General features: G+C 37.1%; 1 protein-coding gene across 5 annotated transcripts in view; it reads left to right on the plus strand.

Moving 5' to 3' along the window:
- Positions 1-16275, plus strand: part of COL19A1 (collagen type XIX alpha 1 chain) — a 187436-nt gene that overhangs the window by 50887 nt on the left and 120274 nt on the right. For 4 of the 5 annotated variants that reach the window (XM_042879227.1, XM_042879217.1, XM_042879207.1 and 1 more), the window contains exon 11: positions 14332-14385. The exons of the other annotated variant lie outside the window; for it this stretch is intronic. In XM_042879227.1, the coding sequence (XP_042735161.1) occupies positions 14332-14385 (54 nt within the window). The remainder of the gene's footprint in view (positions 1-14331; positions 14386-16275) is intronic. 5 annotated transcript variants of the gene reach the window in all.

Consider the following 16275-nt stretch of genomic DNA (forward strand, 5'->3'; position numbering starts at 1 on the left):
TTTTGTGCATCCCTCAATATGTGTTTTCTGTTGACAGAGGTGTGATTTTTGTTTTACTATAGCCATTTTTATGTTTGAGGGGGAAAAAAAATGATACGGCTATTTTATATGTGAATGCCATTTGATGCTTCAGAGAGAAAAGGGCACTCAAAACTATCCATTGAAATATTGCATTGTTCATACTTCTTTCCCAAAGGAAAGGTTCAGAGAATAAATATATGGCAGATCCTGATCTTGCTGCTTAATTCGTTTGTCCTATTTTGGAAAACTACCTTAGACTGATATAAACTGGAAGGCCTGTTTTGGTAGAAATGATTAGCTCAAATTCACCCATCACAGTAGCACTGTCTAAAGTTAGTGTAATTCAATGGACTTTATCACATGCTAGGGAAATGCTCCATGGTCATATGCTGCACTTTAAAAATCTACATTTTCAGATTTTCTAGGCAGTCTGTAAGACTTTCTTTGTATACATGTCCTGAACCTTAAAGAATCTGAGACATGAAAATAGACTCGTGTATCTTCAGTCTCTCTTCTAATGTCGTGTTTGACTTTGTCATTTGTAAAACAGATTACAGCTGACAATAATTTGCAAGTAGTCCTTCAGACAACCAGAACAATTTCCTATTTGCCTGAATGCTGAAGTGGTTTTGGGGAAGTTGGACTGGGTAATAATTGCAGATCTAACTGGCATAGACTTCTAGGAGGTTCTGCCATTTGAGAGGTTGGACCTGCTGGGGGTTAGCACAGAGAACAAAGTGGAAGTCTCGATGACTTTCGGGTGAGGTAAGAATAACATTAACACCTCTTTTCTGAAGAAAACAGGTGTTTGTTCAGGCAATTCTGTAATTTTGCTGCTTTTCTACTCTAGTTTTTTGTAAGCTGCCAAATTGAAAAGCCTGTTTCCCCTTGGCTGACAGCATCCCACTCCACAACATGCCTGTCATGTCACCTGCCTTCAGGGTAGAAACAGTCAGCCTGACAGGAATGATGCCTAGCCTAGAGACTCAAGGATCAAATGCAATCCTTGGAGAGCTCTACCTCAGGCCCCCAAAATTACAACACAGTAGATCACAGACATCATAAATACGACTCACTCTTTGATGTGAAACTACCACATTTCTTTTTTCCTGTCCATTTTTAGGGAACTTTCTGAAGATACATTCTTGAAATAGCAGCTCTTACTTATTGAGGGCAACCGGAGGAATTCTTAAAAGCATCAGGGGAGAGAGTTCTGTGGTGTTAGTTTACAGTCCTAAAAAGTAAGAGAGCAATAGTCCTCCTATGGAAAATGGCTTAATTTGTAGGCTACCAGAAGGTATGGTATATGTTTCTGTGACACCCCCCCCCCCCCCTTTTTGCTGCCAGGACTGATTTGCTGCTTGGTCTCCTAGGGAGAATTCTTCAGTGGATCTGTCTGATCATAATATAAGAAGAAATGGATTGCAGTAGTAAACCAGAATCACTGTGTGTGTGTGAAACTCTTATGCCTTGTCTGGTTTGAAGATGTTCAACAAAGTCTACAAACACATGTCAGGGAAGAAGTGTTAGAGTACTTTATTCTTTGGCAATTACCAAATGAAATTTTCTTTGGATATAGTTCTGAAGCTATTAAGTACAATTGGATTGCAGCCAGAGTGCTGGCTCCATGACCTGAGTGTAAGTGTTCTGAAGTTAAATCTGTCCCTATGAGGTGATTGAAGTGCTGTAAGATGTTGGATGACAATTGTTTATGTGATTCCCGTGAGGTTCCACAAATTAAGCAACCCTGGTCTAGCAGTTAGACTAACCTCATTAAAACAAGAAGTAATAGCTTTGCTGTTAGGAATGGTCTTTGTGCACCATCTGTGTTTGCTGGGTTACACTACTGATGTAATCTGAGCAATGCTGATGTGTTCTAGAAAATAACCCAATTAACAAGCAAACGAACAAAAAAACCCAAACTGGTTATTTTTCTAGTGTTCATGTCACACTGAAATTGTGAAAGAACTCTCCTGTTGGTGAGACTGACAGGCTTCTCCCAAACTTCAGTGATGCTTTCTTCTTACCTACAAACACATTGCATTTGGGCAGGATCTTTCCATAGCATGTACTGGGGGATGAATAGAGATAGGCATGATCAACTTTACTACTACACTTTTTTGTGTTGGAAAAGAACAGGTTTAGTCTCCCTCCTCTTCCATTTCAGCAGATGAGCAGACTGCACTGAGCACATTTGTGTGTGTTGAATCCTCCTTTTATCTTCTGTCATACATTTCTAAATAGTCTGATAACTTAAAGAGGTGTACGCTTTGAACCATGATCAGCAGATGAAGTATTCAAGCCTTAAAAAAAAAAAAAAAAAAGACATTGAAGCAGTCAGGGGAGAGAGATTGCCACCATGGAGTGTACTCTGAGACAGTGTCCTTTGGGAAGTATATATGTTATAGCTTCTCCTAAGCAAAAGGCTCTTAGACTTTTGAGAAGTGCTGATGGCAGCATGTCACAAAAGATTTAAACTGCTGAAGATGAGTAATTGGCTCTATTCTTGACCATTCCATATTTGCCTGTCTATTTCCATTATGAAAATACTTTTCCTTCTTTCTCAGACACTGCATTCTGAAGAATAAAACTGAAGTATCCAAAAATGTAATTCAGGGCATTCAGATGACTTACCAAACCAAAGTATGTTTTTGCCTGCTCCCCTTTTTTTTTGTATAGGTGTTGGTGATTTTATACCTATGTTTGTTAAACTACATTTTTTGAAATACATGTGACTCTACTCATTTTTAACACCTGACATTTCAATAGCTTATCTTTACTTGTGTTGTTTCTTGTTATTGTAGTTGCTTGGTTTTGTTTGGTGGTTTTTCTTTGACACTATTTTTTCCAATCTAATTTATGAACAGACATTCTAAAATATTTAATATTTTGAGTAAGCTCTTCAAAATAGCTGGTTTTGCACACTAAGCCTGTAGAAGCAGTGAAATATTCAATATGCTGTGCCTTTGCTTCTGCACTGTGTGGGTACTCCCACAGTATACTAGTAAAATAAACAGTTTAGACAGACTAAAAGGAGAAAGAAATGCTTATATGAATAAAAATGTTTATCATCGCACAACTTAGATTTATACTCAATGTCAGACCACAGAAAAGCACTAAAAGTACATTTCAAGGGCTTCACCAACTGTGTAAGTAAGAGTCATGAAGATGAGATTTGATTCACATGAAACAGTGCAGTAGGTATCTACAAAATAATTGTTCTCTTTTTTTTATGCTTGCATGTATTTCTGATGATGACCAACAGTAATATACAAACTTACATATTTTATGAGCTAGAAAACAACAGGACTAGAACAACTAATGTTTGTATTTTTTTTTCTCGCTTAATGGATTTGCATTATGGTTTCAGTTTTCTCAAGTTCACGAACAATGTGCTGTCTTAAGTTTTAACTGACCCTGAAATGAAGCACTGATCATTTCATTCCTGTAATTTTAAAAAATCTTTTTGTAATAATTGTTTGAACATCCTTTTGGAACGTGTTAATAAGGGCATTACACAAAATGCCTCTTGTACACTGGACACTTCTTAAATGTACATCCAAATCAAATTCTGTCATCATGAAAATCCATGTGATCATTGACCTGTGTTTCCCAATGTTCCACCTAGATTCTGTCCAGAATTTTCCAAGGCTTTTGACTTTGTAAAAGAGTCATGGATATGATGCCTTTTCAGCATATGCTCCCAGAGCATCTCACTCATGCAAGCATGCAAATCTAAAGAGACATCAGTGTTGAGCATCCAGTAAAACAATCTTTTCCTTGCAGCTGTCTTGAAAGATCTGTAGACAGAGTGTCTTCCACGGTTCATGTGCTGTATAGATTCTTGACCAAGGTTAGGATATTTCCAAAGTAGCTTGTCAGCATCCCTGAGGAAGCTTACAGTCGTACTCAATTTGTCTCTCAGTTATTCAGTGTCATCTAATTTCTAAGTTCCCTTTGGTGCTGATCAGTGCATTTTTAGATCAGGTGTGTTGATAAATTTTACCACTTGGCCTTTGAAAAATCCTTTTGCTACTTTACTCCGCAGTCTCCAACAGAGAGTGAAGAGTATTATAGCTACTATAGAAAGCAGTTTCTGAAAACAGGAACATTTTCAAAATAGGAAGAGTTTCACAAGCTCTAATACATAAAGCTGAAACAATGTTTAGATAGAAAACAAGATGGCAATTTTATAAAATGAGATAATGGGGAAATGTTAAAAAAAAAAAAAAAAAAAAAAAAAAAAGAAACTTTATTATCACTATATTAAAGCTTTGAATTTTGAGAGCTCCTGGCCACCAGAAAGCAGGCAACTGAATTTGATGTATTGCAACAACAAATTTAGTATGTGTTCCTTTTGTGATTTCAGTGATATCTTTGTATTTAATGCACACCTGATTTTAAGACATGGACATATGTGAACAGCTTAGCTCTCTATAGATATCTGATGCATGAATAGGTTCTCTAAAATCACACTTCAGACCATTGTATTTTCCAGAATTTGTTTAATTTCTTCAGCGTCTGTGTTTCTTTCTTGCCTGCTCTGCTCTCTCTTTAACATTACAAGGATGTGTTTTGAATAGCCTTTGATCATAAATTTGATTCCAGAGCGCTGTCTGCTGTGCTGACTGATTTTGCCTTATTAGGTGATTTTTGCAGTTCCCAGCTTCAGGAACTGTTGAGCTCCCTGGTTTTTTAGTTGCCGCAGTTTAGAGGCAGCAGCACGGCCTGGTTCTCGGTGGAGGCTGCAGCTTCCCTGCTTACTCAATTGCTGCTTCCATTCTGGATGGCACAGTGCTAGAGTCTGTACTCAGGTGTGCACCTTTGGTGAGCACAAACTTCATTTATCATTGAAGAATCATTTCTTGAGGAGAAAGGTGCTTTGGTCCATTAGCTAAGCCTTCTGCCCTCTCACAGTTTCTCTCAGAATTAGGCTGGTCTCGGTAGGACAAAAGTACAAATGTATTTTGGAAACCAGATGCTTGTGCTTGCGTTGCTTAGCATCAAAGCGATAGGCCCACGTCACTGTGGTGAGATAAGAGGATAGGGGTGAGGGGGCCCTCTTATATTTGAAGGGAAATGATTATAACCAGAGAAATGCGGCCAGCTGCATGGTCTCTGCACGCAGTGACTGCTATTGTTACATGAGGTGTGGCCAAAGAAACCAAAGGTCACCATCCATTTTGTAGGGGTCTGGGCTGCTGGGAGCAATAGGACCTGTGGCATGCTGCCATGTAGAAGAGGCTTTTGTTAGTTTGTTACATAACATGGAAGTAAAAAATAATGCAGTTGTTAAATAATGCGGTGATTAAATACAGCTCTTTGTGCCTTAATCAGAGATTCATGAATACTGCAGCTTTGAGCCTGCTTGGCTCTGGTATTATTAATTGCATTTGAAAAGCCTGAGTCAGGGCCTTGTAGGCTTGAAATGGGGGGATGGTTTGAGGATTTTTCTTCCATTGTTTCTTAAACTATATTTAATGGGCTCGTTTCATGTGGTTTCTGTAGCATAAGGTGTTGCATTTTCATGATTTTCTTTTCATCCAGATCCATGTAGAAATTTGAAATTTTAAAACTATTATTGTTGTTTGTTTACATCTCATAAAAAAAAAAAAAAAAAAAAAAAAGATTGTAAGACAAGTACCAGCCATTTCATGACCTAAACTCACAAACATTGGCAGCAGAGTATTGTAGGAGACTAATTGGGCAGGAAAGAACTTTCTGTCTGAACTGCAGCGCTGTACAACTTTTCTGACATGAGTTGCTTGGATGTGTTTATTTCCATTAGAGGAATTAGTGAAGTTCACCAAATATAACATTTTTAACACAATGAATTATTGGTCTATATTAATTAGGACAACTTAGAAGCAAATAACTTATGTTGATGTAGTTTATATATCAAAGTATAATCTCCCTGATTACCAACTGTTGCAAGTAGCGCATTAAATTTAAAAACATAACTAAAAATTGGTAACCTCATGTAGTAGAAAATTTATATGTAGAACAAATTTTATGGAGATAATACGTAGGTAGTTCCAAAAATAATGCCTCCTATTCACTTCTATGACAGCTACAACAGAGCACAATAACACTATTTGATAGAGAAAATTCTCAGCTACAAAATGCTATTTTTGAATGTAGTCACTACTATCAGTGAATTTGTGTGGATGAGCTGATTGAGATGCTCTTCATTTCATAGTGACAGGTGTGCATGGCCGTCTGAAACATGGTTTGTCTTTCGTGTTGCTGTCCCCACTGCTGAACCACACCACCCGCCCACCTCCCTGTTCTCTCGCTCACTGTTTGGTCTCCATAAATTTTAAGCAAGCATCAATGAATGTCAATGGGTGCAATTTTTTCTGCATGGTGGAATTCAGTGAGACTCCTTTGTTTCATTTGCGCTTCTGTGTCAGATACCATTTTGTCAGACTGCTCCTCTACTACCATCTGTCACATGGCAACAATAAGTAATGGAATATTGTTGGGAAGATTCAACCTCTGCTGCTATAATCTGCTTCTGATGTTGTGGACTAACATAATAAAATAGGAGGCATTACTTTCAGAGCAACCCTTTAGATAGTGTTGTTTGCTGTTATAACTAGTGACTTACTATTAACTCTTCTTTGACTTTTTTTTTTTTTTTTGTGAGAGAGGTAAATTAGTCATATAACTATTTTAAATCCAGCTCAGGTGTGAAATTTTAACATCAACAGGTATACTTACCCCCAAAAAACTTAGAAGTTACAGAGTAAGTTTTATATTCCAGATTCAGTGTACGTTGCTCTTTTTCATTCACTGCTGGATAGGCAAACTCTTCATACAGCAAAATCATTTGCAGGGACAGGAGAACAGGATGTACTTCTTAAATTCCCATTGCTAGCCAATATTTATCAACACCCAAGATTCATACTGCGTGTTTCAAGTCTGAATCGATCAAATCAACGTGACATGCTGAGGCTGCGCCAAGTCGTGTCTAATCAGCAGTCAGCACTGTTGCTCTGGCATGAGGTTCCCAAAAATAGAAACGTAAGAAGTCAAACAAGTAAGTGGAAGGGCACTAAAAGAAAAAGTGCTGCTAATTCCACTGTTGACTTTCTGGCTAATGGATTCTTGTTCCCAGGCTGTGCTAAGTAAAGCAACTGGCGCAGGGTGTGTTTCTGCAGCTGGCTCGGCAGTGACACACGCAGCCCAGCTGGCTGACAGGTGTTTGATTCGTGTTTAACAAGTACCTCACACAGGATGGATATTTTTCATGAGAATCTAGTCAGCTGATGCTTTTTGTTAAGAATTTATGCCCCTTACACTGTTCTTACTTTTTGAATGGCGGTTCCGTTTTTCTTTGCAAAAGAAATGATGGTAGCACTGCTTTAGTTCATCAAAAAAAGGCATTTGCCTCAGAAACCAAGTGGGGGGAAAGCTAACTTTATTAATTGCAACCTGCTACCTTTATGTGTGAAAGATACACGTTATCTTTATAGCTAATGGCAGTAAAATCTCCAGAAATGTTTATTTAGCTGTACATTTGTTACAGTGAAAATTCTGTCAAGGAGAAGGTATGAAAGATGAATGGCAGACTTGCAGAGCATGGCTGTTACACACAGTGTTTGTGTCTCTTCCCTTAACGTGAGACAGCCTTGGGACTTTCTTGTACAGTGTGTTGCACGAGCCTGGAGTAAGAGAAATTCCTTGTCTAGAAGGGCATACAGAGAGACAACCAAGATTTTAAGGGAAGAGCAAAGGTCGGAAAGTACTTAACAGATGGGAATAAAAAGTGTACAACGCCATTTCTTATCTATTTTATTATGAGCTACATAACAGGACTCTGTGTAACTGAGAAGAGATTGATTCTTTTGTTGTTGTTGTTTTTTAATTTGCTTTAGGGTGTTTTGATTATTTTTTAATAACAGTGGAAGAAATGGTGATTTTTGTGACACTTTTTAATTGCTTTTATGATAACAAGCAACTTTTCCAGCTAAACCAACACTGAAAATAGAATATCAGGAAGCCGTTATAAATCATTTTTGATTATGTGAACTCTCAGAATCTTAGGATGTGTAATGTAACATTGATTATGACCAGTTTGTTACAGTTTGTTTTGCTTGTATTTTTCTTCATGCATTTTTCTTTTCTAGTATCTAATCCTTGTGGTGGAAGATGGGACTTCAGGAATTGTTAACAAAAATACAAAAATACTGGCTCTTTGCAGTGATGAAGTTATAATGCCAGTGTTGTGAAACAGCGAGGAGAAATATCACATTGTAGAATATTGTGTGCTGGCAGTACTTCTGAACTTCAGAAGAATGGAGAAGGAATGTAGCAGGAGAAATGACTGTCGGAGTAATGTTGGTCCTCTAAATAAACAGTGTATTTTAGTGAAGGAATGATTAAAAACTCTTTATGCAAAGAACTCATATCCCTTGAGTGTCAAAGTATGTTCTTCCTGTCAGGCATCCCAGCCATAGGGTTGGATTAATAAGCATCTCAGCAATCAAGAAAACATTTTGGAAGGAGAACCAACAACTTTACTAGGCTAAGATGCTGCTGTTCCCTACAGTGTTGTACAGAACTGATAGCAGGAAGACATACCTGGACTTATCTTTAGGAAGCAGCTCCCTGGAACTCCTGTGCTGAAATTAGGTTGGTCAATACCTGGATTCACAGATGGGTAAACAAACTGCTGGAATTCCAAATTCCTCTTAGTCCGAATATCAGTCCATCTCCACAATATATTAAATGTCAAAAGGGGAGAGATTTCTTCAGAAAATATTGCACTTCTGAGTGTAAGTGGGAAGATGGAAGGCGTGAAGGCGTGACTTGAACTGCTGTTCTTGTCAGTAGTGCCAGGACGTGTGTAGCTACACAGGCACACCAGCGTTGTTTTTCAGAACAAACTCTGATCTGAGTTAACATCTAGATTAGAAATTTCAGTCTATGTGCTGTTTATTTTTGATCCTTCTTAAATCCATAGCTTTGTGCTGCTTTTTTTTTGTATTTCATAGCTGTATTTTTAGATGTTAGTCTTAATTGTGGTTCATGGTCTGTAAGATAGACCTGAATTACTGTAAAATGATGTTTGTACCTGCTCAGAATCTGTCTTCTGAATCTTTAGGTTATGGAAATGAGTATTAAATTTCCTGCAGTAAAACACAGTCTCTGATATTTAAGAGGTTGACTAATGTAGTTTACCTTCCTAATATAAACTCAGTGCAGCAGTTATTATAGTAAATATAATAGTCATAATAAATTTTATTTTAAAAAGAGCTCAGTGATTCATTAATATTGGAGAATGCATTTTATCTGACACTAAACATTATTGCATTTCAAATATTACTTCAGCAAGGTCAATTAGGTGGATTTCCAGTTCTTTTGAAAATTTAATAGGGTTTAGATTTGTTTTAAGGCTGTGCTATGGCTGAGTTAACAATAAATCAATAGCAGTTGTGGAGGTCCAGGCAGTTTTTCTTTTGGCTGATACACTGTAAAGGAAAAAATGTACTTATAAAATCAATCAGTTGTCCATGAGTACAAGATCACTTCATTCTTTTTTTTTTTTTATTGTCTTGTTTCAGATGATCGAAGTATCTAGTGGCCTGGACTTAATTATCTGAACTGTTTGTCTGTAAGACCTTATGAATCTTTCAAAACCTTCTGCAGACAGAAACCCATTTTGTTATTCTCAGTACTCCACAGAAAATTTTTTCATGCTTTTTATCTGCAATTTCTTCATGCTGTCTATATGATGTCACAGGTCAACTGAGCTGGATTGTTAACAAGACCATGTTCAATTCATGCATTTTTAAATAACAATGTGAAAATATATTGAACAATACACACTTTTATCAGTCATAAATCACAGTGTGCTTTTGACCCTTCTTACCTAAGAAATGTAACAGAGTGATTGGCCTTTGAAAAAGGTGCTAGTTGGGTCATTAGATGCAGTCTGAAAAGTAGATAAATAAAAATGGTAAAAACCCATCAGGCTTTAGAACACAGTGAGGCAGAATAAGGAGAAGCTGCTCTATTCTGCTGCTCTTTTGACATTGTGTGGAACTTACCACTGATTTGTAATGCTCCACTATTACCTCCTCAGAAGGCACTGCAAATACCAAGGAATTTCATCCTAAATATATTGTAGGAGAGAGGGGAGGAGAATAAGACATAAATCAGCTGTTGGAAGTTGCACAGAACCATGGCACAGCTGGGAACTAAATGTAAACCACCCGAGGTCCTGGTTATGTACTGGTAATGCATTCTACCTTCATTTTTCTCCTCTATTTTATTGTTAAGTGCCTTGCATTCCATTCCTGTCCTTGATATCAGTGGCATTTAGGAATGGGGACTGGTAGCCTGTCTTCAAGGCTGAGGAGTCAGTTCTTGATGGGGAATGTCAAGAAGATAAAGGCAGCTGTCACTTCTCTAAGGATGTGTGATGGTAGTGAATATCACTTGTATTTGTCAAAAGCATAAAGGGCATCTACAGTTGAGTCTGCTTCAGATGATACTTCTGTTGATGGTATAAAAGCTTCTCCTTGACGTAGGTTTTGGGCAGTTTCTTATCAATTTCTTAAAGAAAAGGCAATGTACAGGCCTACTTATTTCCTACATTATGATGCATTGAAATAATTGTGATAGTCCTTTTGTCTCCATATTTTCAGAACTCTGAATTCTTGTGTGTGAAAGCAATTTATGGAGCAAAGAAACCTCTGACTTGGACAATTTATTTGAAAAATATGCATGCTTTATGTATTTGAATATAAACATTGTGGTAGTCATACACTGTCAACACATGCTAACAGAAAATTAAAAAGGAAATAAAGCCAATTGGAGAGTTCAGTCTGGAGTAAGGAGCCCCGTGATCATATTTTCTGGAGCTCTGAGTTCGCCTCTACCTGCACATTCATTAGTTCGTGTGCCAAGAACTAAGGCTTAAATTTTTAATGTCTGATTTTCAGTACGTTAACTTCTAGGTGCCTGAAAGGCTAGATGTCAGACTTGTCCGAAAGACAGGAGGGGCTGGAAATGAAGAAAATTAATGCCTCTTGAAATCAGGTTATGTCATTCTAATAGGGCTGTTTTCATTTGGACATCTCTTGAGCAGCTGCATAGAAAAGCCACAGGAGCCCTGCCCCCTGGGAGATAAGGATACACAAGCCCTCTGACCAGCTCTCACTCCCTTGGCCAAACTGTGGAATACCTGACATGCTGAAATTGCTGAGGAAGCAGAACAGAGGAAAGGAAATTAATTGTCTGAGTCCCTTCTTCATGGGATTATTTTAAGGGAGAATCTTACACTTGTTCACATGGATTCAATTTGCATGAAGGAAAAATGGGCGTTTCATTAGGGCCTTTGCAGCCTGTCAGTGCTTAGCATTTGTTAGTTCAGAAGGGGCCAAGCAGGAACAAAAGGATCATAGATGCAGTGAAACCAAAGTGTCATAATATTTAGCACAAGCTTCCTGATGTAACCATTCCTGAAGTTTCACAGGGTGACTCCTGAATATATCAACTGAGTATGTTTTTAAATAATTAATATTTTTTCAGGTGGTTTCAACCATTAACATGAGCCTGCTTAGAGAAACAAGGAAATACTCCAGTAGGTTAAGGAATATGTCACCTAATGGAGTATAATCTGTGTGGGATTGTTAATTTATTAAAGGGAAAAGTCTGACCCTGTTGGTGGCTCTTGACTCGCTCTGTGCTTGTTATGAGGGGAAGGATGTTGATAGAGCCCGTGATAGTACATTGTTGAACATTCCACTGCATTTCTGCAATGCTAAAAATAGTTGTCCTCGTTTTAAAACACCAGACTATTAGATTATTCCAAGGGTTAGGCATACTCAGGGTAATGGAAGGTGCATACCCATAAATTATCAGAAGAGTGAGTACCACTTAACCATCCTGATTTTACTTCTATTAAGATTATTTCCTTGTTGGTAATTCTGAGGTAGCAAATTTATTCTGTAAATCAAGCTCCTTAAAGTGCCCCAGTAATTGTAAAAGAAAAACTGCTTGTTCCTCCTGCTGAAGAAATATCTGCCTGTTGGCTTTTTTATTTTATTTTTGTAAAACCCTGTATGTAAAATATGTATCTGAAATATTTTAAAGTTATTCTCTTCTGCAGCCACGAGGAGAATCTCACAAAGTTCTGATGTATTTGACTATAAACTGTGCTAATGCCTAAAAAGTTTTAAATAGCAAAGCACGTTCTGAGTCACTGATTCCTTTTTTATTCTTTGTTAATGTGGTACCTAATTCATATTGGCATAGTGTTGCATAGTGTAGATACCTGAGCTGTATGAAGTATATTCGTTACTTGCATTTTGGATTAGGATCTCATTTTTCTTGTTATTTATTTATTTGAAAGTCCTTTTCTTTTTTTCTTTTTTCTTTTTTTTTCTTAATAGGGAAAAATAGCAAAATATGGAAGTCAAAGTATAAAAATTCTCATAAAAAAAGTGTGCATTCTGGGATAGTTGCTAAGCAGATAGCTATTGGGAGCTCATTGTATCCTGAAAACTTTCAATTAGAAACTGTATCCTTGGTTTTATAGAGAGTTGAAATGCAGGTAAAAACTTCAGGATCAATAAATCATAAATACATCGAGAACCCTGATTATATGTACACTGAATGTTTCCAAAGCAGTTACAACATCAATCATTTCAGATTTAATGAAAATCAGTATTGATGCTGTGGGAGAGTATTTGTGCATTGTTGTGTTAAAGGAGTCATAATTTGTAGAGTGCTGATTAAACAGTGCAAGACAAAACATCTATGCCTTGTGTTCATAGAAAACAAGCAAGAAAAAAAGATGTGAATATGCAATTTTTCATCTATTTTATAGTGATTCCATGTAATAATGAAGATTAAATATTGTCTGGTAACTGTTCGACTGCAAGGAATGCTTTTGAAATCACATATTCATATTGTGAATTTGGAGAAAATGAAGGAATAAGGATTACTTATGAATATTAATTAGAATTTTTCCCCCTTGTGACAGCACTTATTTTTACAGAAGGGAAATTTAAGAAAAACGTTAGATATTGTGCCATGGGTGGAATTATAAAAATGTCATTTTTGACAATCTGTTTTAAGCTGTATTTTAATTGTTACATGTTATGGGTGCTTTGTACTTATTTGCTTCGTTACTTGCATCATTTTGATGAGTAATTGTTCTTTTATTGGCTCTTTGTGTTGTTCAGAGAGACTGGAGCTTTTCCTTTGTCTCTTTTCTTGTTTGTGTCTGTGAGGCATTTATCTTCCACTTGGCTTGGAATCAAACAAGTGAACTTTCAGAACTTTTTGTTGCTGAGCTCTGGCTTGGCTAAAAAACTATTTGGGTGGTATATAAGTTACTCAGGGAAACTTCTGTCAAGAAACTAAGGCCCATGAATGGAATGCAGATAGCATTTGATTTTAGATTCCTTTAATAAGTCTTCTAAGCTCCCACTTGAATTCATAGGAGTGTGGATGAATTTATCTAACAGAACTTAGCTTAACAACTTCAGATTTACTGAGACCAATGTACTTCCCTGTGGCATTTTCATGGTTCTGTAAATGGAGATTAGTTCTTAGCTTTCAGCGGTGTAGCCTGGCTCCCACTAGCTCTGTAACTGTCTAACAAGCTTTGCTAAGAAGGAATGGAGAAGGAAATGGTTGAACCAATTTCAATTCTAATTCTAAATGTGATATTTCTAGGTTTTTGACTGTACTTGTTACTTGTTTCTGTTTGGATTTTCTTGTTCTGCTTGTTTACTTTGTTTTTTTTTTCGGCTAAAGTAGTTTTAATTCAGATGCTGAGGATGGCATTGAGCAGGGACAGTTGCCTTTTAAAAGCATTTCTGATGAACTTGTTTCTATCTGTGCTCAGTTGCAACGCAACTCCTAAGCATCCAGTTTCTTGAACAGAATTTAAAAATCCTAATCAAATTCTTAGTATTCATGAGAAGTGCATGAGGAAAGTTATTTGAGGAGGAAGAGTTTTACAACTGTAGCAGCTGTACGGGAGAGTTGCCGTGCTTTTGCAAAACGTGAGATAGGAGAGGTAGTAATTTAACAACATAATCTTTTCACTGTCAAAACATTCATAACACCAGCGATTGTTAACTGTCTGATATTTTGGAAACGAAATGTGTTATAAGCAAAAGCAAGACAGATATAGATGGTTCTAGAAATCAATTAAATGCTTCTGAAAAAAAGAGTGAGTAGCAGTGCATCTCTAAACGTTCTGGTGGTTTGTTATTTCCTCTCTAGATTTAGCTTAGTCATGACCTAGAACTGAAAAAAATGATGGTTATGTACATTTTATTTCAGGGGGACACTGGCTTAGTGGGTGCTCCTGGCATACCTGGTCTTACTGGTTCCAAGGTAAAAAAAAAAAAAAAAAAAAAAATAATAATAATAATAATAAAATTGTATATATATTTCACTTTTTGCCAGCTCTCCAGTATTTACCTACGTTGTATTTGAATGTTTTGAACTTGTAGAGCACAACAAAGGATCTTCACTATCAGCTCACAAGAGAAAGGACATGAGGTGCAGTGGCACAGATGTGCCTGCCGGTGTTACTTTGCATTAAGAGCAGTTGCCTCTGTCTCAGTACTGTGCAGGGTCTTTGCAGCCACCAGATATACAGATTCAAGAATCTGATATTTGAGCCTTATGATCTCAGCAAAATGAAATGAGGGAAGTGCTGCTTCTTGCACTCTTCCATTTTTATCTTTTACTCCTCCTCAGAGGTGGAATACTGTAGGAATGATAGAACTTGCAAAAAGATGCTTGTGCATTACAGACTTTACTGATAATATTTGTTAAAGATGCCCAACACTTACCATGATCTGATTTTCTTTTCACTAAGTAGGAGCTATGTTTAATCATAAGTGTTTGGAATGGAATCCCAATGTCATGTGTTTCTATCTGACTAATTCCTATTAGAAAATCATATGTAAAATGGCTTTGCTGCTTCGAAAAATTAAGGGACTAATGAAAAAAAAAACATGATTATATTAGAATTTCAAGTGTTGATAAGCATGACCATCATGCAAAGGGATGATTCGCATATCTTTAGGGCAGATATTTCCTGCAATATGGCAATAAGCAAAGGAACATATTCTCTGCAGATGAGGTAGCTAGCATTGAGTTTCACAACAGACTTACCACTATCAATTTATGCATTCGAAGCCAGGATCTTATTGACTTACAGTGTATTTAAATAGTGATAAAAATTGTATTATGAGTCCCATATTGAGTATGAAGAGGAAAACAGTGACTGTCTGTTAAAAACATCATGTGAAGTATTTAGCTTACCACATAAGAATTCGTCCACAAAAAGGAGAATTCAAGTCAGTCTTAAAGGTGTTATTTTGCAACATTAGTGTTTTGTTTTGAAGCATCTTATCCTTGGCTAGTACAGACTAATATCTTAATGCTCTCTCTGTGTTTTCTGTTGCTACATTTCTTATTTTTTTTCTAATTGAATGTGGCAATGAAAGTGAATATAAGCAAATAATCTGCTATTGTGAATAAAGTAAACCATGCATTTGACTACACAAGGAGAACATTATGCTTGGTATTGGTGATCTGAAATGTTGTTGTGTTTTGGGCCTCTTCCACGCTTCTTGAGAGTTGTGAAAAAACTGTAGGAGGTTCAGCAGGGACTGTGGAAAACATGGCCTGTGAGGTGAGAATCACAGAACTAAGTTTGTTAAGTCTGTCAAAGAGACACATTAGGGACTGTCTTGCAGTTTTAAGGAGCCAGGAGAGCTGATTAATCTTCAAGAGCAGCTTTGTAAAAGTTGAAGATCGGTCTGCTGTGGTATGCCAGCAAATGTGCATGTGTGGAAGTGGAAGCAGAGTTGAGCTACCCAGTATGAATATGGAAACATTGAAAGAAACAAATAGAAAGAAGGGGACATACTCTTTAGTAGGATCTATTGTGATAGAGATGGTTTCAAACTAAAAGAGGGGAGATTTAGATTGGCTATAAGAACAACGTTTTTTTTATGGCAAGGGTCATGAAGCACTTGAGCAGGTTGCCTGGAGCGATGGTGGATGACCTGTGCTTGGAGACACTCAAGGTCAGGCTGGACCACACTCTGATTAACCTGATCTGTCTGTAGATGTCCCTGTTCACTGCAGGGGAGCTGGAATAGATGACCTTTACAGGTTCCTTCCAACTCAATAATACAATTCTATGAAAAGATTATCTGATAGTCCTGCTATTTGACAATGTAGTGAAAAAGGCCAACTGTGTGTGGG

This window comes from Lagopus leucura, unplaced genomic scaffold, assembly GCF_019238085.1.
Source record: "Lagopus leucura isolate 7727_CA_CO unplaced genomic scaffold, USGS_WTPT01 Super-Scaffold_73, whole genome shotgun sequence".
Lineage (NCBI taxonomy): Eukaryota > Metazoa > Chordata > Aves > Galliformes > Phasianidae > Lagopus > Lagopus leucura.